Source organism: Idiotropiscis lumnitzeri, chromosome 11 (assembly GCF_059441095.1).
Source record: "Idiotropiscis lumnitzeri isolate Australia: NSW breed Sydney's pygmy pipehorse chromosome 11, RoL_Ilum_1.0, whole genome shotgun sequence".
NCBI classification, from domain to species: Eukaryota; Metazoa; Chordata; class Actinopteri; order Syngnathiformes; family Syngnathidae; genus Idiotropiscis; species Idiotropiscis lumnitzeri.
In genome coordinates, this window is record NC_142401.1 from 1,979,209 (window position 1) to 2,003,101 (window position 23,893).

The 23,893-nt window shown below is 42.8% G+C and overlaps 2 protein-coding genes across 5 annotated transcripts in view; both read right to left on the reverse strand.

Moving 5' to 3' along the window:
* The window catches only part of LOC148326705 (uncharacterized), a 42,924-nt gene extending 38,661 nt beyond the window's left edge, over positions 1–4,263 (reverse strand). The window contains exons 1-6 of the mRNA XM_088308851.1: positions 4,194–4,263; positions 4,109–4,120; positions 3,932–4,039; positions 3,647–3,711; positions 2,738–2,847; positions 2,186–2,240 (exon numbers count right to left, since the gene is read on the reverse strand). Coding sequence (XP_088164977.1) covers positions 2,186–2,240; positions 2,738–2,847; positions 3,647–3,711; positions 3,932–4,039; positions 4,109–4,120; positions 4,194–4,263 — 420 coding nt within the window. The remainder of the gene's footprint in view (positions 1–2,185; positions 2,241–2,737; positions 2,848–3,646; positions 3,712–3,931; positions 4,040–4,108; positions 4,121–4,193) is intronic.
* Positions 4,264–6,215: 1,952 nt separating this feature from the next.
* tfap2c (transcription factor AP-2 gamma (activating enhancer binding protein 2 gamma)) lies at positions 6,216–22,665 on the reverse strand. Of its 4 annotated transcripts, none has more exons than XM_088309678.1 (8): positions 22,537–22,665; positions 19,367–19,840; positions 18,456–18,507; positions 15,928–15,999; positions 14,779–15,001; positions 11,423–11,541; positions 9,764–9,905; positions 6,216–8,710 (listed from the first exon to the last, which is right to left on the reverse strand). In XM_088309678.1, exons 1-8 carry the CDS (start codon positions 22,564–22,566, stop codon positions 8,422–8,424), a joined length of 1,401 nt encoding a protein of 466 aa, XP_088165804.1. In that variant the 5' UTR covers positions 22,567–22,665; the 3' UTR covers positions 6,216–8,421. The 4 variants fall into 4 exon arrangements, with proteins under 4 accessions (XP_088165804.1, XP_088165803.1, XP_088165806.1 ...); XM_088309677.1 differs by lacking the exon at positions 22,537–22,665 and adding an exon at positions 20,442–20,832; XM_088309680.1 differs by lacking the exon at positions 15,928–15,999.
* Positions 22,666–23,893: the final 1,228 nt, after the last annotated feature.

The following is a 23,893-nucleotide window of genomic DNA, read 5'->3' on the forward strand; positions in this document are numbered from 1 at the left end:
ATTGCGATGGATGACTTTGCTTCTTTAATTAACACATCCAAAAGGCAGGTCCAGACCAGCATGCAAAGACGATGTCAGCTTAGGGCAGACAAAATAAGAGGTGGTGAGAAAACCTCTTCCGCAAGTTAACGATTGAGAAATTCCACAAATCGGATTATTGCAACATACTCTCGATTTAGCAATTACATTGTGCAGCTTCTGAATTATTGAAGCCAGTCACAAGAAGAAGTCGACCGTATCACAAATGACAACGTTTGGTTCACTCCAGTGACCATGGGGTGCTTGTTGGGATCCGTACCCATAAAAGGTGAGAATCTTGGAAGGTGACCCCATTCCATCCAAATCTACATCAATTGGAATCATGCAACTGAAATTTGGAATTCCTAATTCTGATGCCACCTTACCAACACAATTCGGACCTGTTGCCTGTGCATATGGCGGGCCTTCAATTCCCATTCATTTCCTATGGGGAAAACAATAACCTGAACCCGACCGTAACGCAACCCGAACCTAACGACCCAAACTCTGTCAGAAGTTGGGTGAGCGCGACACCAAGCGTTTCAACACCCCAAACGACAGCACGGCCCAAAAATTGCAAATCTGTTTAGAGCGCCATTATCCGGTACCCAGGTCAGAATGCTTGGTTCCCGGGTCAGCAGCTTCCAGGTCCTGGGTTCCTGTTTCTGGAAGGCAACCTATGGAAGTTGGGTTCCATTCCCGCTGCCATCTGCCCGGACCTGGTGCCGACAAGGCCCTGATATGAGTCGTGCCATTTCCCATAAATTGTCATCAGGACTAGCCTAACCCACATCCGGATCCGAACACTAACCCTAACCGAACCTTAGACCTGACCCTGCCGTCACCCTAAACCAAAAACCTTACCTCATCTCTTCTGCGAAGACAAAACCATGACACAACGCATTCGATGACAACCTGAGACTTTTTGCTCATCATTGCATTGAAATTCTTGCAAATAAATGCCAGACAAGCCACATATTCGTCATAAGGCTACCTAGATGCAAAATGTTACGTCCAGTTGCTTAATTGTGTCCTTTCCCACAGCAGGATGCATCTCCCGTTCCTCGCACACACACACACACACACACGCGCACGCACATACACACGCACACACACGCACAAGCTGTGCTGCATGCTGCAAACAAGTCTGGACCAGCTTTGTATCTCATCCTCCTCTCTGGATAAACACATGCAGGAAATGAATGCGGTTTTACAATAATTCGCTCCATACTGGAAGCATTTGCTGTCAAAGAGCTCCATTCAAAGCGGCTTTGGCTTTGCGTGTTTTGCTTTTGATTTTGTCTTTTGCTGTGGCACTCGCAAAAAATGCACATTGCCCAACTGACTGAATTTTGAAACGTCAAGAACAGCGACACACTACAAAGTCGTTCATCGTTCATCTCTGACCTGTCTTTGATTTGTCAGCGAGTCATTCTGAGTCCTGTTGGATTTTAATGAACAGTGCTACTAATTGACAGAACACCAGGAGGGCGTAACACAAAAATGACAGGTAAGTCACCCCCCCCCCCCCCCCCCCCCAAAAAAAATGGCCACTTTCTGCATCCACTTTTAAGAATACCACTTTCAGCTTGAGAAAACAAATGTTGGTTTTAAATGCAATTTAGTGCTAAAATGTTCAGTTCAAAGGCGAAACGTTTGATGCGTCCTGCACATTACGTTGTAAACAACATATAGCGTCGTCTGAGCGGCGGAACTGCATCATAAAGCTCACTAAACTGTAACCGCACATTTGCACAGCTGCTATCTCATGACCAGCAGTGTGTCGGTAAATCAATTTTTTTTTTTTTTGTACTTCCACAAGTCAATACGAACAATTTCAAGGTCTGCAGCGTGGTGACATACGACAAAAGGTGAATTGGGCTGAAGCAGCATCTTGGAGGGCTGAACCGACAGCGGGGGGGCGTGACTTACCGGTCATCCTTGTGTCACGCCCTCATGGAACATCAGCTGATAAAGACGAGTCTCAAAAGACTCGGCGAAACATGTCCGGTCACAAAACAACCTAAAAGGATATTGTCTGCTATAAATGAATCCGTCAAAATATAGAAAAGCATTTTCACTTGTGGAGGCAGAATTTCATACACGACACTCATTTTGTTCATTCGTGTGCAGGTTCATGGATTTGGTACGAGCAGCAAACACAAACCTGGCGGCAGGTGATTTCCTCCCGTGCTCCTTGGGAACCAACCATGTGTGAGGTCCTGATGAGAAGTGAGGGAAGAGTCAGACGCAGACAGATCAATAATCCCTGCGAATAATCTCTAATCCTATTAGACTCAACAATGAAAGGCAGCGCTCGGAAGGCTCCTTCTAGTGTACTCGTTTGTCGCCTTCCGATCGATCCACGATTGAGGCGGGGAACATTTTGGGAAAAAGCATCTGATCTGTTGACATTTTTCAAAAAGGGTACGATGAATCAATTATCCCCTAAATATTTGTGGATTCATTTGATGATCCGGTAGTTGTTGATTCATCGAGTAATCATTGCACGTCTAAAGTTCACACTAAACTCTAAAAGAAAATTTTCAATGGGCGCCCGATTTGGAAACTTGTTGATTACATGAATAGGTTACACAATATTCGGATTCAGTTTTTTTCATATTTTGTTCTCACATGATATGGCTTTTATTATTATAATTCTTTAGTCTTCCATTTACTATTCTTATAGGTGCTTGAGTCACAATGTCGGGGCTCGTACTCGTGGATGTTGATATGAAGTGGATGAAGCCCGCCCGCCTGCTCGACGATGATGTCACATTTGACAGCATCCTGGCAGGAAGATGACGCACACGCAAGCAGCGAGAAGGCCTGCGAAGAGACGCACATTCCCTGAGAACCGGCAACATCTGTTGTCTGCGCGCGGACGAGATCAGGGGCCGAGGGGGTCCGGTGCTACACTTGGCCACTAATTGGTTGGAGAAAAGAAATGAGCCCTCGCCCGCTCCCACCCTCGCGCTCCTTTCAAACAAACGCCCCGCTTGCCCTCCCTTTGTAGCCCCTCCAGACTCCAGACTCATCCTTGTAATTTAGATTAATTTCTTCCACAATTTCCTCTGGGATTAGGCTGTGAACCCATTTAGAGACCCCGGTCAGCCCAGCACACCCACCCCCTCACACCTCCCTCACTACGATCATGACAGTTCCCTTTCTTTTTCCCCAATTAAATCCACCACAGCCCACCCTGATATGCCTTCGCATTTATGTGAATCATCAGTGACATCATCAGTGACGGTAGAACTTCATATGGCTTTTTTTTTTCTTTAGCTAAATACATGGAGTATTTCAGGTGAGAAAAATCTCACAGCACACCAACAAACTAAAAAAACAAAACAAAGAAACTGGATTGATTTTTAATCCTTCTGCTGATCACTTTACATTGCTGGCTCTAATTAAAAGTCTACACACCCCTGGTGTAATGCCAAGTTTTGGTGACTTGGGTTAATTTAACTGTAAATACTTAATTTACGACGGCTATTGATTCCTTTTTATGTCCTCATTGATTTAGGAGTGAGGACAAAACGCCTACTAGTCCATGGACCTGAAGAGCGACATGGAAAAAATGCTGAAAGGCTTTCCACAGACGACGAAGAGTAACCAGGTGTTTTACCTGTGAGTCATGCTGGGGGCAGACAGGACGAGTCAGAGGGAAAGTCACGGCGAGAATAACTGCAACTGCAAACAAAAGAAGCAAAGAACAAATAAAACGACCCGTATTCATAGTTTTGCTTAAATACTTCCTTTGTGAATGAAAATACAATTGAATCTTCATGTGATATATTTTTCGCTTATCACAAAATAGTGGCTAGAGGGCGGAAATGTTAAACTGTGAAGACCTGTGCCCACTGTGACGGTGAGTTCATTGAGTGGGAATTTTGACTATTTCACACGGTACCGTCAAAGTTGCCAACAACGAAACACGTCACCATCGTGTTTACATGAGAAGCAGATTGCATCAATTCGATGTCGGGCTTTTGTCTGCCTTGCTGAGTCGGAGAGGCGACTTCAGGAAGCGGGTTGATTAAAATTCTGACTCACAGCTCCTAATTCCAACATTTCTTGTGGTACTTACATGCATCAGCAGCTGTAGCCCAACATACGCGACGCAAATTTCACGATCAGCCCAATGGTAGAGGAACTTTAATCTTCTGTTTTACCAGTTTCTTTCTGCCTGGCGGTAATAGTGTAGTGGTGTCCCCCACCTTCACCAGTGCCATCGACGCCCATGATCGCTGTTGTAGCATTTTACTAGAACAGCATTCCTGGGGCCGTTCATTATTTGTTTTGATTATCTTTTTTTTCACCAAAAATGTCAAAAGCTCTCATCATTACATTTCCAAGGCATTTCCCATGACTTTTTATGACAAAACGTCATTTTCAATTACAAACGCTCCCATTGTTCTTACGCTTTGGAGACACTCGTTTGGATTTGAAGCACCATCTGTTTCCTGTGGTGGCAAATGACTCAAACTCAACTCCAGATTTTCTTCTTTGGATACGAGAATGCGCTGCAGCAGCCTGCGTCAATCCGAGTCATGCTAACGGTGACGCTGGCGAAGTGGTTTCGGTGGTCGGCAAATGCAAGCGAGTGATTAGTCTCACTGCTAATACGCATATTTGTGGCCACAGAGCTGGATCAGAGAAACACGTTAGGGCGTAAAAGTGCATTTTTGAAAGAGGATTGAATGTATAACATGCATTATGTGTGTGTGTTTCACCCCCCTTTGGTGTTTCCAAGTAAACAATATGACATTTAGTCTCGCTTGTCAGCAGCGCCTTCATGGCTAATTGAGAAAAACAATCAAGCAAACCGACAGCGTCATGTGCCGCGGCGTGCATACGAGGAAGGTCACTCGGGCCGGATTGTTTCACAATAAGAGAAGGCACAGCACGAGATTCTTTTGTCTGCTAAACTTCACAAGTCTGCGCTTGCTCGTGGTTATTTTTTTTAACGCTCCGTTTTATTGGGTGCGTCACAGTCCAATCACTCCTACAGCACACACCTTCTTGCAAGCATTTGAAAAAAATAAATCATGAGGAACGGGGGCGAGGGAGTTGAGAGTGTTTTAAACAGATGCATGCTGCAAAGTGGTTAATTTATATATGTATATTTTTTATTTTCAATAGATACATAAATAAAAAATACTCAACTTTGCTTATTTTGGCTTCACTTAATCATTTCATTTGTGACCGTTCAAGCCCATTTGCATTACTGGAACCAAAGAGAGGTGAAAGTTTTTTTTTTTTTTTGTGTGTGTAAGATGAATTAGGCAGGAAAATCCAACATTTTTTGACCATCTCAGGGGTCGTCCATTTTGTCACTTCAGTTGACTGAAAATGACATCTCAATTACTCAGGTAATGGCAAATTACGGCTCAGCCCTCAGCAACTGTGATGCCATTTTCAGTAGACAGAAGTGACAAAATGGCCACGCCCCGCCTGAGATGGCCAAAAAACCGGTGGATTTTATTGCTCCACACCTACTCCACAAACGCAAAATTAATCAGAATGCCACATTGAGACGAGTGGTGCGGAATAGAACACTTTCTTGTGACCAACATTTTTGGATTGACTTCCCCTTTAACCAGAATTCCACATTGCATAATAGCTAAAGGCACATTCCTGGTGGGTTCATGCACCTATGGGCGCTGTAAATCCTTGTTGTGTCAGTGAAAGCTTATTGTCATGATTGCTGTTCTCCTTCTTCCTCACCATCTTCTAAATAGAAGACAAACAAGAAGAATTTCCACCAGAATTACAGCGCCGGATTTATTCTACATTTTGAATTTGTTTACAAGATCTCCATATCTCTATCTACTGTATTCTATCTCAATTTCTCTCTCGCTATATCGCTCTTTATCTATAAAAAGCCTGTTAGACAGCACAAAATGAGTTACGCATCCATCCAAGTTGGCATCAAGTTTCAATTTGCACATTATCACCATCAAATCTTCACTTAGTACAAATGGCCCTCGGTATTGTAGTGAGTTTACATTGCTGACTTGTTGAGTGCAGCTGGCGTGGGATCAGATCCCGATCAGCGACGTGCCGACAGGTCCTCTCAATCACCCAGAGAACTTATCGGCAGGATATCCAAAGGGGCCTCGCTCACATTTTGAGCTCAACCGGTCATCAAAGGCCGCCAATAGCCCCCCCCCACCCCCAAAATCATTCGCCGATACTTGTCGTAGGTCGTCGTCTTCCCGACAACCACGTCCTCCTCCCATTATCTGATCTCAAACGCGAGACAGCCAGTCAACCGCTGAGACACCAATTCTGACACTTCTGGTTGAACAGGTTCTAAGGGGAGAGGCTCATACTACCTACCAACGCTAATAGCTGGCTAACACGCCTAAAAAAATTTTTTTTTCTCAAAGCAAAATGCTACTTTCAAATGCAGACTGTTCAGATATAGAAAGCCGTCCAACATGTGACTGATCCATTTCGCTGATAGCGTTGAAAAGAAGCATGTGAGTCACGGTCAAGCGTCAGGCTTGAATCGTATTTATTTTTCCTGTCATTTTTTTTTTTTTTTTTGCTTTTATCTTAACATCATTTCCAAAACCAAAAAAGTTTATCATGTCCGCTTGCTAACCTCTCTACTCGATAGAAAAACGAACCCGTTTATTATAAAGCACGTCAACACCAAAAAACAAAAAAACATTATTTACACAAAAACAGCCCATTAAATTACAACATAAATTAGAAAATATTTACAACTCGGGACAGGCTTGAGTGGCTAAAATTCTGTTTTGGAATTTAATGTCAAATTAGAAAAAATTATTTACAGTATATCCACATGTTCACAACACGCACACACACGCACACACACACCCCTACACACGCAACCACACACAAAAGTAAACTCATCAATAGCTTTTTTTGTTTGTTTTTTTAAATAAACATGAACAGAGGCTAACAAATAGAACATATGTTAAAGGGGACATATTATTGAAAAGTGACTTTTTAATTGTATACAAATATTTAGGTGCCTTCGGCCCTATCAAGTGTGAAAAAAAATACAACCAAGTAAATTTTTGTTGTCTTCCTATTTCTGTTCCTGTCTTTGTATATTCTCAGTCATCCAGGTCATAATAATCCGCAAATGTTGAGCTGATATGTGTGTGTGTGTGTGTGTGTTTTTCCAAAAGCATTCAGACTGACTTTGGCAATGCGATTTGGCTAAAAAAGTGGAATTTGGCATCTTGGCAATGAAGTGCTGCTCCCAGGAGTGAAAATACATGCCATGCTTTTTTTTTTTCCAGGATCTGGCGTCCACTCACTTTTTTCCCCCCACACTTTGCACACAACAGGTAGCCACCGCTTCAAGTGTCATGGTAACAAAAGTCATTCTTGCATGATTGGCACACCCCACAGTAAATGGGGCGGGGAGGACCATCAGAAAGGAAAGCCCTTTCAAAACAAGCTGATTTCAGCTTTAAAAAAAAAAGGAGGGCTCACTTGTGGGGAAAAAGTGTGCTATAAAATTGATCCTTTGTGCATTTTGGCAAAAGCGGGAAGACATTTCCACACAAAAAAAAAAACAAAAAAAATATTGTACGTCTCCTTCAAGACAGCATCACAGAGGCTTCTGTTGTGTAACCCGTTCAGACAGCACAAAACAACACTGGAGTCTTCCTCACGCAGTCAGACAAACAAAGCATAAGCAAGAACAGAAAAACGGTGGTGGGCAATTGCATCTCTTTCTCAAAAATTACAACAAAAAAAAAATAATAAAAAAAATGGTCCTTTTGCGAGTCCGTCGAGACACAGGAAATCAGAGGATTTGCCTCCAGACGCCACTGAGGACGAGGAGGAGGAGGAAGAGGGGGGAAGAAGGGAGGGAGGAGGGCACATTGCAACTCATCTTGAAATGATGTCCTCATAACGGGGGAGATAAAAAGAGCCCAAGTTGCCCGGCAGGTTACCAGAGAAATGTTGGTTGTGTTTTTGGAATTGGTCACTCCTTCTCGACTCCCTAATAACTACTTGGGGATTTTTAGATTGTATACTTTATATTTGATCAAAAAAATGTGGAGATGCAGTTGCAGGGTCAATTTTATGTTCAACGGCGCCATAGGCTCTATTTAGACGTACGGGCAAAAAAGTCAAAGATGGTCAAAAGAAGCCCGGGCGTCCTTCCATTTTTCTGTAAGCGGCCCTCGGAAGAAAAGTTTGGACACCTCTGCTGAAAGCGATAACTTATGCTCACTACACATCCGGATAATAATAAAAGAAAATGTCCATCTCACTACGTAGTGATCAGGGAGTGATTTCGAACACAAGACGCTCGTGGAAATACTATATTGTAAAGGGCGTGGGGCAGCCGGGGGTCTCGCAGCTCATCGGGGGGGTCGGTTGGGGTGGGGGGACGGGGTTGTGGTCTCATTTCCGGTGCTTGTCCAGTTTGTCAGCGGATTTGCCGCCGCCGTCGGAGGCTCCCTGCGTGTCGGAGCTCATGTACATCTTGTCCACTTGTTTGAGGGCCTCGTTCAGGTAGTTCTGCAGCGAGGTCATGGCGGCGCAGATGGCCGGCGAGCCGAAGCCGTGGCTGATGAGGCTGAAGTGGGTCAGGCAGCCTTGAATGCCCGGCTCCAGGATGGGCGCCGGACGCGAGTTGCCCAGCGGCGAGCGGTCTTGGGTGAGCAGGTCGGTGAACTCCTTGCAGATTTGCCTGGGAGGGGTTGTGAAGAGGGAATAAATATTCATGTCACGTTTGTTTAGTCAAAAGAGTCAACTTTTTTCTCCATTCATTATATTGACATCTATATCATTTGAGGAAAATATTTATTTATCTTTTAGGCAAAATATTGACTGGTGCTTTTTGAAAATATGTGGGGTTTTTTTTGGAACGCCCAAAAATCTTCCCCCAAAAAACTGTGATATGCTATATACGTTTTCCACTCAAGAGAGGGAAATGGGGAAAGAAATCCTGGAAATGAAACGGGGAAAAAATCCAAAATATTAAGAAAAATATTGAAAAATAAAAAACCACACCAGTCCGCAAATTTGAAAATGTGCAGGTGCTGAACTGCAAAGAAAATGTAAACTGTAAAAGTGCTGACTCTAGTTTTAAGTTGTACTTTCACCAATCAACACTTGATGGCAGTCATGTATTCTAATTGTATTCGTTGTGTTTACAACTACTACAACTTGAGCAGGCCAATTTTTTTTTATTGGGCGGCGGCTTTGTAATGCTACGCAGGACCTCAACAAGCTGAAAGTCATGAGTAAGACGATTTTATTTTGGGGGGGGGGAGCTACAAAAAGATTTCTTGCACTTAATGTTGGTTTCTTGTTGAGCAGTTTTGTGCCATCCTTGAATGCTCATTTTTATGAAAGAAAGTCCTTTGCACTGGAAAAAAGAAAAATTACATTTATTAAAATTCATTTGCTTCAATCCTTTTGTTGTTGGGTTAGGACATCGATTATAAATGCATTGAAAAATGCTTCACCAAAAATGTAAACCATTTAGAGCATGTATTTTGCACTTATGCTCAAACTTAAATTTGTGATTGTCAATCAGAAAGAAAGCGTTGATGGCAATGCCCGTGTCCGCATTTGGTTCAGGATAGTTTCATCAAACTAGGACTAAACAAAGCATCAAAACAAGCGTAATCCATAACACAGCTGAAATTTGTCGAATTTCCTCCTCAAACTCAAGAGCCTGTGAGGAACTGTCAAATTCCGTGAAAGGGAATTTCTTTTTCAAACGATGCCAACTCACTTGGCGGCGAGGAGCATGTTCTTGCGAGAGTTAACCTCGTTCCGTTCCACATGCGGCCTGCCCAGGTACTCGGCGATGGCCTTGGCGGGAAACTCCGTCTCGCACACGTAACCAAAGTCACGGGCTAAATGAACCGCTTCACCTGAGGAGAAATGGAAGGAGTGGCGACATGAGAAAGAGCGCCTTTGACTGCTAGGTAACAACATCAACGAGCGCGGCGGCGCACGAGGGACATATCCACTATTGAAGCTTTTAAAGTCAGCCGTGCCTCCTGGCGAGCGGCGCACGAGATAACAAGGCCGTATTCAACGGGCGAGGTCTGGAAATAGCAGCGGGCCTCCAGACATTCTCGCCGCGCAGTCATCAGACTTTTGAATCAAAGTGAAGCGAGCAAGAAGACAGACGGCAACAGTTCTTGTGATCACTGAGGGGCTGACTTGTGAATGGCCTATATTTAGGAGCGAGAGGTAAAAAGGATGTGTTCCATTTGAAGCGGGACTTGGAGGCAAAGAACACAATAGTGAAGGATATCGATTGTGCGTCAGCTGAGCAGTCAGACAATCTGCGTGAGTGGCGGCCCAAAAATGTTGGAGACAAATATTTGCACCAAATCTGTCAACGGCGACTGTGAGCTGTACCCTTCAGCAAGGCACTAAACCGCAAATGGTTTCGAGTCCCCTCGGAGGTTGGCCAAAGACATAAATACAAGATGTTATTTAATGCATCAGCGGAACAGTTACTGCATTTTTTAAATATTTTACAGGGCAGTCATTGAAATAAGAATTTTATCATCATTCCCAGAAATACTCTGGAACACGTCAAAATTGCGAGTAAAAAGTCAACCGTGAGATCTGTTGTTCATTGCAGAGGATAAAGAATATATTGCCGTGAGTGTTATTACATTAGAAGTCTACTTGTGTTCATCAGACATTTGCGTTCAAACATCTGTTGCTCAAAAGCTTATAATGTCGTGATGGCGACGTTATTTATTCGCCAAATGCCGTTTTGCATTATTTGATAGCATTAAGATAAACAGTCTTAGCTAACACAAGACATTCCAAAAAAAAAAAAAACGATATACAAGCCGAACCAGGCTGTAAGCCGTACTTTTCTATGTTGACAAAAATGAGTTGCTTACTGCATGTACACGATTTTGTACCGCGAATGCACAAAAAGGTACATAAACAGATTTTTCTCATTAAAACAGAACAGACCCAAGAGAAAAAAAATCTAGATTTATTTAACGTGTTTTCTGAACTATAGAGCACCCCCTACTGGTGAAAGAAAAATCCACAGAAAAGCCGCACCGCTGTATTAGCCGCACGGTTCAAAATCGAGGGAAAAAGTAGCGACTTATCGTCCGGAAAATACGATATCTTTTTAAATAATTTTGTTACAGTATATATTTCTAAGCTAACCTATGTGTTTTCAGAATGTGGGAGGAGCCAGACAATAAAGTCACCGTGTGTTCAAAGTTGTTGTTGTTCAATTGCAAAGAATGCCACTGATGAGTGGCATTTGCAGCGCGGTGTTCAGACGCTAACGCAAAACGCCAAGATTGACGTTCCCACATTCTGGCTTTGTTAGAGCAACATTCCAGCCTGAGAGTAATTACAGCGGACGAGGAAGACGAGGCAGCAGGAGAGTAACGCGGCGCACCTTCCACAAGTGAGGTAAGTAGAGTGACGTTGGCCGCCTTCCTTCTTCCTGCCGGCAAGTTGAGCCCAATTTTGTCCAGTTTTTCTCGCAACGAACGGCCTCCGTTTTTCGACTTGGCTCTGTGAACACACCAAGATACACACACACACACAAAAACGCACAAAAGTCGCACAGTCAGGAACTGTCAGCCAAACGGCACAGCCAGCTGACGTTTGGAGAAAATCTGTTCACGGTGAAATGAACATGACATTTAATAGTCTGCTCGCATGTTTTTGGATGGATTCCCTTGACCCGTCCATGCATTTCTGAAAGCGCTCATCCTCATTTGGGTCGTCGGTGAGTTGGAGTTTAGCGCAGCCGTCTTACATCCCGAACGGCTCGCCATTTAACCTAAAATGCCGACCTGTCATTGGTGTGACCCCAGTTGGACCTCAACAAGGAGCAAAATTCAATCGCATTTTGAGTTACAGCTGTTCTGGATGGACGTTTGGTGACAGTTTCAAGTGAAGAAATCGTGAGCTGTCCATCATCTGCAAGACACATGCAACGACCTCACCATTGCACGTCCTGGTAAATTTCATTCTACAATAACTTATCGGAAACCTAAATTATTTACCGTTACTCATTTTGCATTTCAACGTTAAAATGTGAGCAGAAAAGGAAACCCACCAAGACTTCCTGGATCCCGATTAAATCACGACCTCGAGTGATCGCTTGCAGCCCGGATGGCATTGCAAATGAGAATCACTTTTCAACTGCCTTATTTAAATAACGAGTAAATAAAAAAACACACACTTTCACTCGGATTTTAATGTTGACATTTGAATATTGATTTTATATTTCAAAGTCATCCAATATGTATTCAACTTGGATTAAGATACACAATTTTGAAGTCCACTAAATGAGTAACAAAGTAACACAACATCTCAGACTCGTTTGCATGATTTTCCAAAAACAATGAGTTGTGGTGAAGATGCAAACCACCTGAGCCACAGGAACTTTTGTGACTAGGAACTTATTTTACCAGGAACTAAATGTTCCTGTGCTTGTTGGTGGAAAAGGGGCTTATGTTTTTATTAAATGATAAAGGGCCAGGTACGGAACCCTGAGGAACGCCAAACCGAATGTTACCCATTCACCCGTTTTCTGTCGGGCTCGTTCTAATTTGGTTCACAGGTGAGCTGGAGCCCATCCCATCTAACGTTTGACGAGAAGCAGGCTACCCCCTGGACTTGTCAAACTGATGGACAATTTAGTCTTCAATTAACGGAGCATTAACATTTTTGGAATGTGGGAGGAACACCTGAAAAAACAAAAACAAAAAAAAAAAAACATGCAGGCATAGTGAGAAGCCGCAGCTGAAATTCGAACAGTGAGGCAGACATGCATGGACTGATTCCAAGCAGTTAATTAAAAAAAAGTGATGAGGACACGAAGCACTGGAAATAACCTGCCAGTCGAGGAACTTGCCGTCTCGCCCACACAGGATCTATTAAATGTGATTACATGTAAATGAACACGCTCTTTTGTTCAGTGAAAAGGCCACGCAACATTTGCGCAAGTGACACAACGCACCCCGCGACGCACCTTCTGCAGAAGTGGCACATCCGGCTCTCCTACGAGATGGTCCGGCATCTTTGGTGCGTGCGCACCCCTCACCCCCCTTCGCAAGTCCCACCTCTAAAAATCCCCCTCCTCATACTATATGACCTACTTAGAAATGCTTGTGAATTTGCACGTGTGTGTGTGTGTCAGCAATAACATGAGGCACATGGGAAGCAGCAAACGTGCGCTACAAGCAGAAAATCTACAGTCAGGGGTGTCTGGTGTAGACTGGACCGTCACACACACGCACGCACACACACACACTCTTTGCTTGTGGTATAGGTTCATCTCAGAGGCGGCCAACTCTTCCTATCCAGCTCAGTGAGTTTCGAGTCGGTAGTGAGGTCTCCCTCACAGGAAAATTAATTGCAAACCACGTATACATTGAGATGCGAGTTCCGGGACTCAAAACACGTGTGTCAAGTTATCTTTTAAAATTAAAAAAATGCCATTAATCTGTTGAAAAAAAATAAATAAATAAAAAAAACACCCGCTATAATAGTGTACTTTATGAAAACGAAGAATTATGACCGTATTTTCCGGTCGATAAGCCGCTACTATTTTCCTCAATTTGGAACCGTGCGGCGAGTACAGCGGTGCGGCTTTTCTTTCAATACTCGGGGCGCTCTAAAGTTCAGAAAATACGCTAAATAAATCTCAATTGCGCCTTATACACATGTGCCTTATATTCCAGAAAATATGGTAAATTGGGAATATAAAATGTTTCTGCCATATTTTTGGACGGATTGCTTGGCCACCTCGTGGCGATATAATACAAACAGAGATGCACGAAAAAGAGTTTCGCAGCCTCATAATTTGCAGTAATATTGGTTATTTTTTACAAAGGATAAAAACTTTCTGCCTTGGGAACTCGTTTTATTTGGTGTGTATGGTGAAGAAGACAGGCAAGTTCGCCGTAGCGTTGCTAGCTAGCAAGCAACAAGCCGCCAACGTGGTGTGAAGCCCAACTTTAAAATTAAATCTGCACCGACATCAGCACCTTGCCACGCTTTTTTGTTGGACTCATCTTCCTGACTGTAACTTGGAGCCCAGTTTAAGTTGAAGTTGTCACCAACATCAACACATGATCAAATGTTCAAAAAAATTAACAACGCTGATATTGGAGAGTGCAGCGCTTTGTCCCAGCGTGAGCGGCAAACAGCTAACCACAAACCCGCTGGACTACTTTTCAAAGTTCGTGAAATTGGCAAAAATGACAGTTGCAGTTCGTGCTGATCCATTTTTAACAAAGCAGTCTTGCGCAAATGTGCTGTTTTAGCCGACAAAATCATTGGCGTGGTTCTGACGTCACTTCTAAAAAGAGTGAAAAGTGTTCTTTTCTCGGGTTTATTCATAATTGTTTTTTAACCAATCAAATTATTTTGTTCTTATTTTTAATGCAAATTCATGATTATTTGACTGATTTTTCAAAAGCGTAGCTGAATACAAAAATATTTGATAGCTGCAGCTCGAGTTACAGTCGCACTTCTGCCTGACAGTCACGAGATTCTGTTTGAATCTTGGCTCGAGCCTTCACGCGTCAACTTTGAATCTTCTCTTATTTTGTTGCCGCCCTGTGAAAGACTGGCAACCAGCTCAGGATCTCCAGATCACAACCCGAATCAGGACAAGCGCTACAGGAAATGCATGGATGGATGCTTCTGTTTTTGTCTGACGGCAAAAATTAATTTACACTCAACGTAGACAGCAAATGTCCAATTTGCAACGTTTTGGAAGGTTTGCACTCTGACCTGCGTAAAACGCCTCCCAGCAGCGACGCATTCAGGCACTCGGGCGGCGAGAGTCGCCTCTGGACCTCGGCCACCGTCACCTTGTACTTGGAGGTGGAGCTGAGCAGCGAGAGGCGACCCGGGACGGAGCAGAACACCTCCGTGGGGTTGGACACCATGCCCAGCAGGGACTCCTTCTGGAAGGGGAGGCCCAGCGCGTTGCCTTTGGGGAGAGTCACGGGCCCTGAGGGGGGAGGAGAAGCTTAAGATGAGTCGGTCGGAGCATTTTGGGCCTCGTCGAAACCATCCGAGCGCGTTCACACTCAAGTTTAGAAGGAAGTGACGCAAAAGGTTAGGAATGATTGTGCAGTCTGATTTATTATGTCAGTTCTCATATCCCCCCCCCCCACAAAAAAAGGCAAATTCTTGCAGTTTCACAAACATGGCAGCAAAAATGATATATTTGACCATGAATTGTGTTCCTATGTAATCGTAAGAAAGACAAAGGAAGGGTTCCATTTTAACACTCCACAAACATTGTTGTAAAAATGCTCCGGCTAACACAGAATTTTCACATTTCATGAGTCGCAAGACTAAACAACAACAACACACTCCACAAACATGGTCGGCAATTTGCATCAAATATCCTCAATCAATTTTTCCTTTTAAGTGCTTTCATGTTGCAAGAGAGCATAAATCAGAACATTTTTTTTCGGAAATTCACAAACAAGACAAATATTTTTGAGAGCCTAGTGTATCAACAAAACACTCGACAAACATGGCCGACAAGTTACGGGCAAAGACGTTGCTGCGCAAATGCGATATTTGGTGGTTAATATTTAGAGGCTTATAATTATTTCGTGTTGTTGGCATTTACTAAAAGGTTTGCTCAAATATGGAAGTTACTACTAAATTTAAATACAACACAATTACAGGATGAAAAACGCATTTCCCATAAAACACCCGCTTTAAACGAAAGATTGCCAATTTGAAAAGCCGGTAAGTCACCGTCCACAAACATGGACAGTACAGACAGACAGACGGACAGTCATGGACACGAGCTCCCGTGATTAGCCTTCCTTGAAAATGGACAGGAAAAATATTAGCACTGACAGTCACTGGACACACAACCACAGCACAGCACACTAACATACAGGCGACAATCCTCACCCGCAAGGATGCCCCCCTGATAACAAGTCCTCTGTACGCGATCAAAGCTCCTGGCCCCTCGCAGTCCTAAGACTGAGACAGAAATCACAAGAGTCACACATGTGCTGCCTGCCTGCTTGCCTGCTCGGGGGAAGCCTACTTTGCCCACAGCGTGCCCTTGGGCGTGGGAACGGGAAGTTATGAGTCATCACTGCTTACTATCCAGAATTTTTCTTTTTTTTTTAAGAGCTATAAAGACGTGTTTAAGACCCATATGTCGTCTGAGCCACTCCATGAAATAGAAAAATAAATCAGTGATTATTCAGTCTGAAATATAAATCTGGGAATCTTATAATACCTTTCGACACCAAAATAGACAAATAGGTTTCATTTTTTTTTCAGCAGAACTGAGGGATAGGTTGGTGGAAAATGAAGTGATGGCATGGTGAACAGAACTTTAGGAAAAAAAAGAAAACGATTAACTCATTTACTGCCATTGACGGCTAAAGACGTCAAAGATCCTTTTTTTTTTTTACTCAGCTGGCAGTGAATGACTTAATACAAGTTAGATGCTTGATTTTTATCTGTCAGGGATAAGATACAAAAAAAGAAAAGAAAAAGAAAAAGCAAACAAACACGCAATAAATCATGTGCCCTCTACAAAAGCAAAGAAGGAAACATGAAAGTAAACGAAGCACAGAAATTTGTGATGATTTAGTCCACAGGTGTCAAACTCAAGGCCCGGGGGCCAGATTTGGCTCGCGAGCTCATTTTATGTGGCCCGCAAAGGGCAAATCATGTGCGGCAACTTCCTGTTTCTACCGTCTCTTCACTTTTGACAACATTGAGATAGTGACATTTATTTGACCAATCCTCCCCTTTTCAAATAAATTGAAAAATTGTTGTCGTTCACAGTCATAACGGCCCTGTGAGGAAAACCATAAGTACGATGTGGCCCGTCCACAAAAATGAGTTTGACACCCCTGATTTAGTCCAAACGCTGCACTTGCTGCACAATCTAACCCACAACAGAATAAACATATTGTTTCATTGATTTCAAATATATCACCGCATGCAGTCGACTATTTGACTCCACATAAAATGTTTGGAGTTCACCGTAACGTAATGAAAGTTGAGTCAAAGTCCACTCATTGATTTTTTTTTTTCAGTACCAGGACCGATACAGCTAAACAAGCTAAACTCCAGCAGTATTTGGAATTTTTTCGCGACAGTCAAGATTATTTGCAAACATTGCATTTTGCCACCACGCTGAACAGGTTTGCGCGTTTGGTGCAAGTTGTGCAAGTTGCAATCCCAATGACGAGGATTGTTTTTTCATCACACGAAAAATAAATAAATAAATTATAAATAACTTGGTTGAACTTAAAATTTCAACAAACAAACTTTTTGGCATTTTAAGTTGGGTAATTAAACTCAAAACTAAATTAACAAAAACGATACTAAACCAAATTGTACTAAACCAAATTAAAACTAATTCAGCAAACTATTTACATTTCGCTGATGTGAAAATTGGCTTTGCAGCATTTCTAAAACAAGCAAAAAAAAAAAGAAGAGTTCACAGAACTGCTGTAGGAAGTCAAAACAACTCAGCAAATTTTTGGGCCGCAAACGACTTGCTTGCTTTGATGTGCTCGCGAACATTGTTGCCACAAATGTCAATTGGTCATTTATATTTGAATAGTTCAGTGACTGTTTTAGTCCCCCAAAAATACTAATTGTGTTTTTTACTATCACTTCTCTAAATATGAGCGATTCATCGTCTGTAAAGATCACGCAAAACATTCCCGCTTCCGATGAGTGACGTCATCAGCGAATAGTCGACTCGACTGCTATCAAATTAGCATCAACTTTAAAAAAAAAAAAAAAGTCTGTAAATGGAACTCCCCGGATACAGCGATTGAAAAAGCTCGCATGGAACGCAGAACAGCATCATTCTGCTCTTGGCACGTTTAAAGACAACTTTTGAAAAATGGATTATAATGCGAGTTAATCTGCGCTTGACATCGGGCATGCGGCGAATGCGAGATGAGAAATCCAAACATAAAAGAACCGCGACAATCATCACACCACCTAATCCATCTTTCTCACTGCACACAAGTCTACGATTACAAGCGCTCTTGCAGTCGCTCCGACTCAAAGCCCGTCTAATGGACTCCTGATGACAAATCATCGGGGAATTAAGATCCTTCATCAAAACAGTTCATGTCCCAACAAATTACTAACCTGTCCTTCACATGCGAGCTCGGCACACCCCGGCCCAAAGTGGGATCGGCGCTTACGGTAATTTCCCGCTCCCAAGACGAGCCAAAATCACTTTTGATTTTCACGCTTTCTTTTCACCCACTGGGCGTCTTCTCAAGCACTTTGCCCACAACGGGATCACACGGAGCTTAGTAGGAAGGACGTCCCGCTCATACGCTAAGGAGTGTAACCTACTTAAGATATGCACTTAACAACTTAAGTGCGGCTTATTGGAACTGCAAGGCTCATGTAGAAGCGCCGTTCACTAATTGAAGTTGAGAACTCACCTTTTTTGATGACCGTCTGATCTGCCATGATAATACCGTGGTCGTCCACGTGCTGATAAAAAGAAGAGAATTCGAAGTAAGATCAAGAGGTTATCGCACACGTTTTCCGAAGGGGAAACAATACAAGAACTGCATCGAAAATATTGGCCCTGACATAAAATGGCGGTTCCTTTTATTTGGCTTTACAATTTGCGATTGGACAAGCAGGCTGCATGAAATTGGCAGCTGTTTCTAATATTTTTTGGGCAGCTTTGCAAGTTGCTACATAAAGAAAACACAACACGCTTAGTGGTGAGAATTACCGAAAGATAATCATTTACGAGCAAGTAGTATAATTACCCTAAAGGCAGAATTTGTTGCGTCACATTCTAATTGACAATTTTATTTGAATGGGACATGACAAAAACAAGAAACAAAGCATGCAGCTGCGTTGCTTTTTCGTGCTGATTCTCAAAAGTCGTACACATGCAGGAGGTTTCCAATGTGGTTGGAAAAAAAAATACAAAAATTAAATATGAGGAGGGAAATAAAGGACAAGGCCATATTGAAAGAAATTATATTAGGCTAATAAATATCTTTACACAAATTAAAAGAAATATTTTATATTGGGGATGCCATGATAATGCTGATTGTGATATAGAATTTAAGGTGTTACAATATATTATAACTTTATCATTTCTGTGGTGGCCGTTGGAGAGAATCTTGACTGTTTTAATGCTCATGTCGAAAAATGGAATGAAAATAATTCCAATCTCCACAACAATTGATTTAATTTTCAAGCGCCATACGTCGGATCCACTCACTGTAAGGTTTAGGTTTTGTGCTGAATAAAAAAACATTTGACATTGTTTTACAATTCCAAGAATGGCACATGTTACTTTTTTGTGAAGTGTGCTGAGCTTGGCACCCACCTGCACGTCGTCCATGCCGTGGCCTTGCATGTCGTGCATGGCCATGCTCTCCCCAATCACCGACGCCTCGATCCCGTGCGCGTGCGGGGGCAAAAGCTCCGGCCGGCGGAAGCTTTCCCTCCTGACCCCGGACGAGCCCCCTCCCCCTCCGTCCAGGCCGAGAATCTGTCCGGCCAGGCCGCTCCTGCCGTGCGCCGCCAGGCCCTCCTGGCTCTGGCGGACCGGCCACGGCTGCTGCTGGTTGGACGACGGCGACTGGTGCAGGGAGTTGATGTTGAACGGGTCGCCGAGGTGCGAGTAAGGGTCGCCGGACTGCGGGTACGAGATGGGCTGGTAGGGGGGCGGGAAGTAAGGCGGCTGGAAGTCCGAGGTGGCCGAGTGCGAGAGGGAGGGAGGCGGGCTGTACAGGTGCTGGCTGACCGCTGGCAGGTGAGGCAGTCGCGGGTTGCCATTGCTGCTGCCGTCGTGTCGCTCCTGGAAGATGGAAGACGACTTGTTCAAGGGTTGATTTTTTTATATTTCCTTTTTCGTTTACTTAAAATTCATAGTGCAAAGGCTTGGGGACACTATTCACTGAATTTGTATATTTTTATTTCTTGTTTACATTGATTCATCGAGCTTTCACGTCATGATAGACTATTAAAAAAACAGTGGCAAAAGCAGGAAACAATTTTACTCAAAATCTGCATTTCATCGGGTGATGTTAAATTCACTGTACTGTTGTGAATTATTTCATTGATCTTTTGTTGCCAACGCATAGGACTATTGCAGAAAATGCAAAATATACCAAATGGTCACCTGATTTATACCCTGTGCAACAGCACATGCATTATTTGTTATAAATGTCAAATCACTTCTTTTATAAACGCTGAAAAGCCAACGAAACTGTTTTCCCGGAAAGGCCTCTATTATTTGTTTTCTTTATACGCTTTACTGATTGGCGGCTAGTTAAAGAAAGTACTTAAATCTGAAAAGTGAGTACACTCATATTTCGAACTTTTTTTTTAAAAATAAAATTCTATGCGTCACCCGTAATGTCCCCGAACTTTTTTTTTTTTAATGTCCCCGAACTCACCTCGCAGTCATCCTCATACTTGACGTTGTCTGCTAATTTCCACAACATGGTGACCCCGGGGAAAAAGGGTTCGTCACCCCCCGGAAAACAACAACAACAATAATAATACAACACGAGCTCACACACACGCGCACATTCACAAAAAAGTGGAAAAAGGCTGCTTTTAACGCCTTGGAGTTAATCCAGTTTGGTGGTGAAAATCCCGTGGAGCGTTTTTTGGGGTGTTTGTTTTATAAAGGCGGAAACAGTGTCCAGCAATCCACCCTCCAACTGGAGACTATTCCACGGTACGCCAGTAAAAAAAGAAAGAGAGAGAGAGAGAGAAATATTTCTCTTGTCTCCGCGGCGTCTCGTTGCGTCTGTTGAGCAACAGCAGAGAAGCTGAGCATTTAACAGAAGAAACTTGACTCCCTCTCATGGACGAAAAGCGCGCAGACGCGCGCGTCAGGCACAGGCACGCTTTGCAGCTCTCCAAAGTCTGCGTGGTCGCTCCGGGTGGGCGTTGCCCCACTGACTGACGTCATCAGGAAAAGAAAAGGCCAAGCCGAGAGCGCTGATTGGCTGAAAAAATGGCCAATTGGAAATCTGTGCGTCGTTATGTTCCAGAAAGGGAAGAAACTGCAAGATATGAAGATTCACACCAACTAATAACTTCTAACATTTTTGGGGTGTATTTTTAACATTTATTACAAAGATTTAAAATGAGCTCAGCCTACTGAAGGACCGACATTTTCAACGTGTTGCTGCGCAATTGGAAATAATTTTAGCCATTTTCTCATATTATCTGATAATTCTTAAAATCATACCAATCCCTACGATTTTTTAAAAATGTATTTTAATTTCAGGATATACTGGCATCAATGCCATGGTACGCATGCCTTCTCTGGAGCTTTTCGAGTTACTGTACTATGTGTGCCAGGTTCATGCAATTTATTAAATTTCATCCAAAAAAATCACGCAAATCGATAGTTTGTATGTTTCCATGAAATAAAGACTATTTATTGTGTTTTAAAGAAATTCTCGGTGGTGCTTAAAACGCTGTTTAAAGCTGCAACACGCCCGAGGGGGGCTGAAGCTCGCAAGCATCAATCGCCCACCATGAAACTCTTTCTTGAGCTCATTTGCATTTCTGGTGGAGCTCTGCAAGGTCCGACATGAGCACACTTTGAAGCTTCGCTGTGCAAAACCTTTTCCAAAAACACATTTTGTAGGATTTAAAAACTGCACAATAATCATTAAAAAGCCCATTGGAACTGGTTCTGATAATAATTGGAGAGAGGACAGCCGGCGTCGAGCAATGCGTGCGTGCAACCGTGCATGGGAACAGCAAAGATGCTCGAGATTAAATCAAGTGCGCGCTGATTAAAATGTTATTTTACGTCACAGTGGACAGTGGAGCGACTTTAAGACACTTACCCACGCTTGGCCTCACGTTTTGAGCAACACTCACTTTGCGCGCTGGTGCGTGTGTGTGTGTGCGCGCTGGTGTGTGTGTGCGTGCGTGTGTCCTTTAACGACATTTTGAAACTCAGACGGTTCTGCGGATGTCAGGTGGAAAACACTCTTGAAAAAAAATTCACAAAGGATGAATAGCCTACATCTTTTTTTAAATATAGCCTATTTATGCACGAATCGAAATTGTTACTTTAATTAGTTAGGTAGTTTCAATGTAATCAAATAATACACGTGGTTCTAATGGGGAAAACCATCACGATTTTTTTAAATAAAATGCAAATGCATATATTTTACTGATTAATGCATATTTTTATTTAGGTTATATGCGATTGTTATTGTCATTGTGGTGACTTTAACTACAACGACTGCTGCGGATTAAAATAGCTAAATCGTTGAAAAAATTTCACAACAGCATCGCAAATTAGCAAAAATAATTGTATTTCATTCGTTCTTTCGTTCCTAGAAAATAGATAAATATAAAATATTCCCTTATATCAACTAACGCCCTGAGGTCAAAATATCCTACAACGGACGCTCACAAACAGCTCAATTTCTTTGGAAGTAAAAATAAGAGTTCAATTGCGAATTAAAAAAACAAAAACAAAAAAAAACAGAAGCCGAGTCATTTGACGGCACTCACCCTCCAGTCGATCCTGTCCAGCACAGACATCTGCAAGGCTCCGGTCTCGGCCAGTGAGTGAAGCACATGCGAGCCTCGCACGCATGCAGCTCGCGCTTCACCTGCTCACGCGCACTGCGCATGCGCCGCCTTCGACCACAACACACCTGAGCAAGCAAAATCCAAAACATTGATTGCCACCTTAAAATATCACATGGCGATTTTATTTTTTTTCTTCTTTAAAACAATGAAACATTGAATTCATTTCCAAATTTGGAAGCTTGTCAACTGACATTTTTCGTATATTTTTCTTTGAATTACTACCATCGCTCCCATAATGCATTTATTGTCTTCTATCATTAATAAGGACAAAGTAAAAGCTAGATCATATTAGGTTAAAAAAAAACACTCCAGAGAAATTTCAAGATGAGGTCATTCCACCCCCCCAACCCCCACTACCCCAAAAGGCCGCGTCGCCTCGGGGCGAACCAAAGAATCCGCTTTCAAAAGCCACGCACGTTTTTTTTTTTGAACCATCAAAACTTCTGTTATCGGATCTTGCAAATGCGTTGTTGAATGAACACATCAAAGTGTAGTCACAAAGCTCAGTTATTGGATGCGAAAACAAAACAAAACAAAAAACATCTTGGTGAACTCGATCGCCAAATTGTCAAATTATTTTTATGGAATTGACTAATTGCACTGTAAATGACTTTAGCGACAAAGGAGCGTCAAAAACAAAAACTCGAGAGTAAACAATTTCAGGTGGAAATTGTGTAACGGTAATGATAAGATTTGTGTTCTCAAATAGTGTTGCCCCTACTAGGTCATTCTAACAAATTATTGTCGGTTGAAACGACTCGGTTTGTCGATCACGTGCAACTCCCTCAAGGATAGCGTTGTTAAAAGGTTTCTTCTGAGGGAGCTATTTTGTCACAACGACTTGAATTTCCTCTGCCTGACTCTTGGACTCCGCGACCCGATCCCGAATAAGGGCAGATAATGGATGGAACAATATATCTTTGCCACATTGATCACCCGCTTCGAAAAAAAACTCTCTTTGAAGTTGGCAGGGCTGCTCCTTTGCTCTGCGCTATCGTTTACCAACCTCCAGGTTGTTTCGGAATGACTTTTCAAATCTTTTTACTGAAATTATGCTCAAATGTGATCTGTTGATGGGGGGAGGGTGTTAATATTCATTTGTGCAGCCCAGCAAGAGGACTGAAACACGAACAACATGGCGGGATTGTCAAGAAAGATGATGATAAACTGAAGCAAATTGCAGGTTATTCGCATTTAATTCAAGGGAAATCCATGATTGTACTTGACATCAAAGCAGACTGGATGTGGCCCCTGACCTTCGGCGTCACTTAGTCTG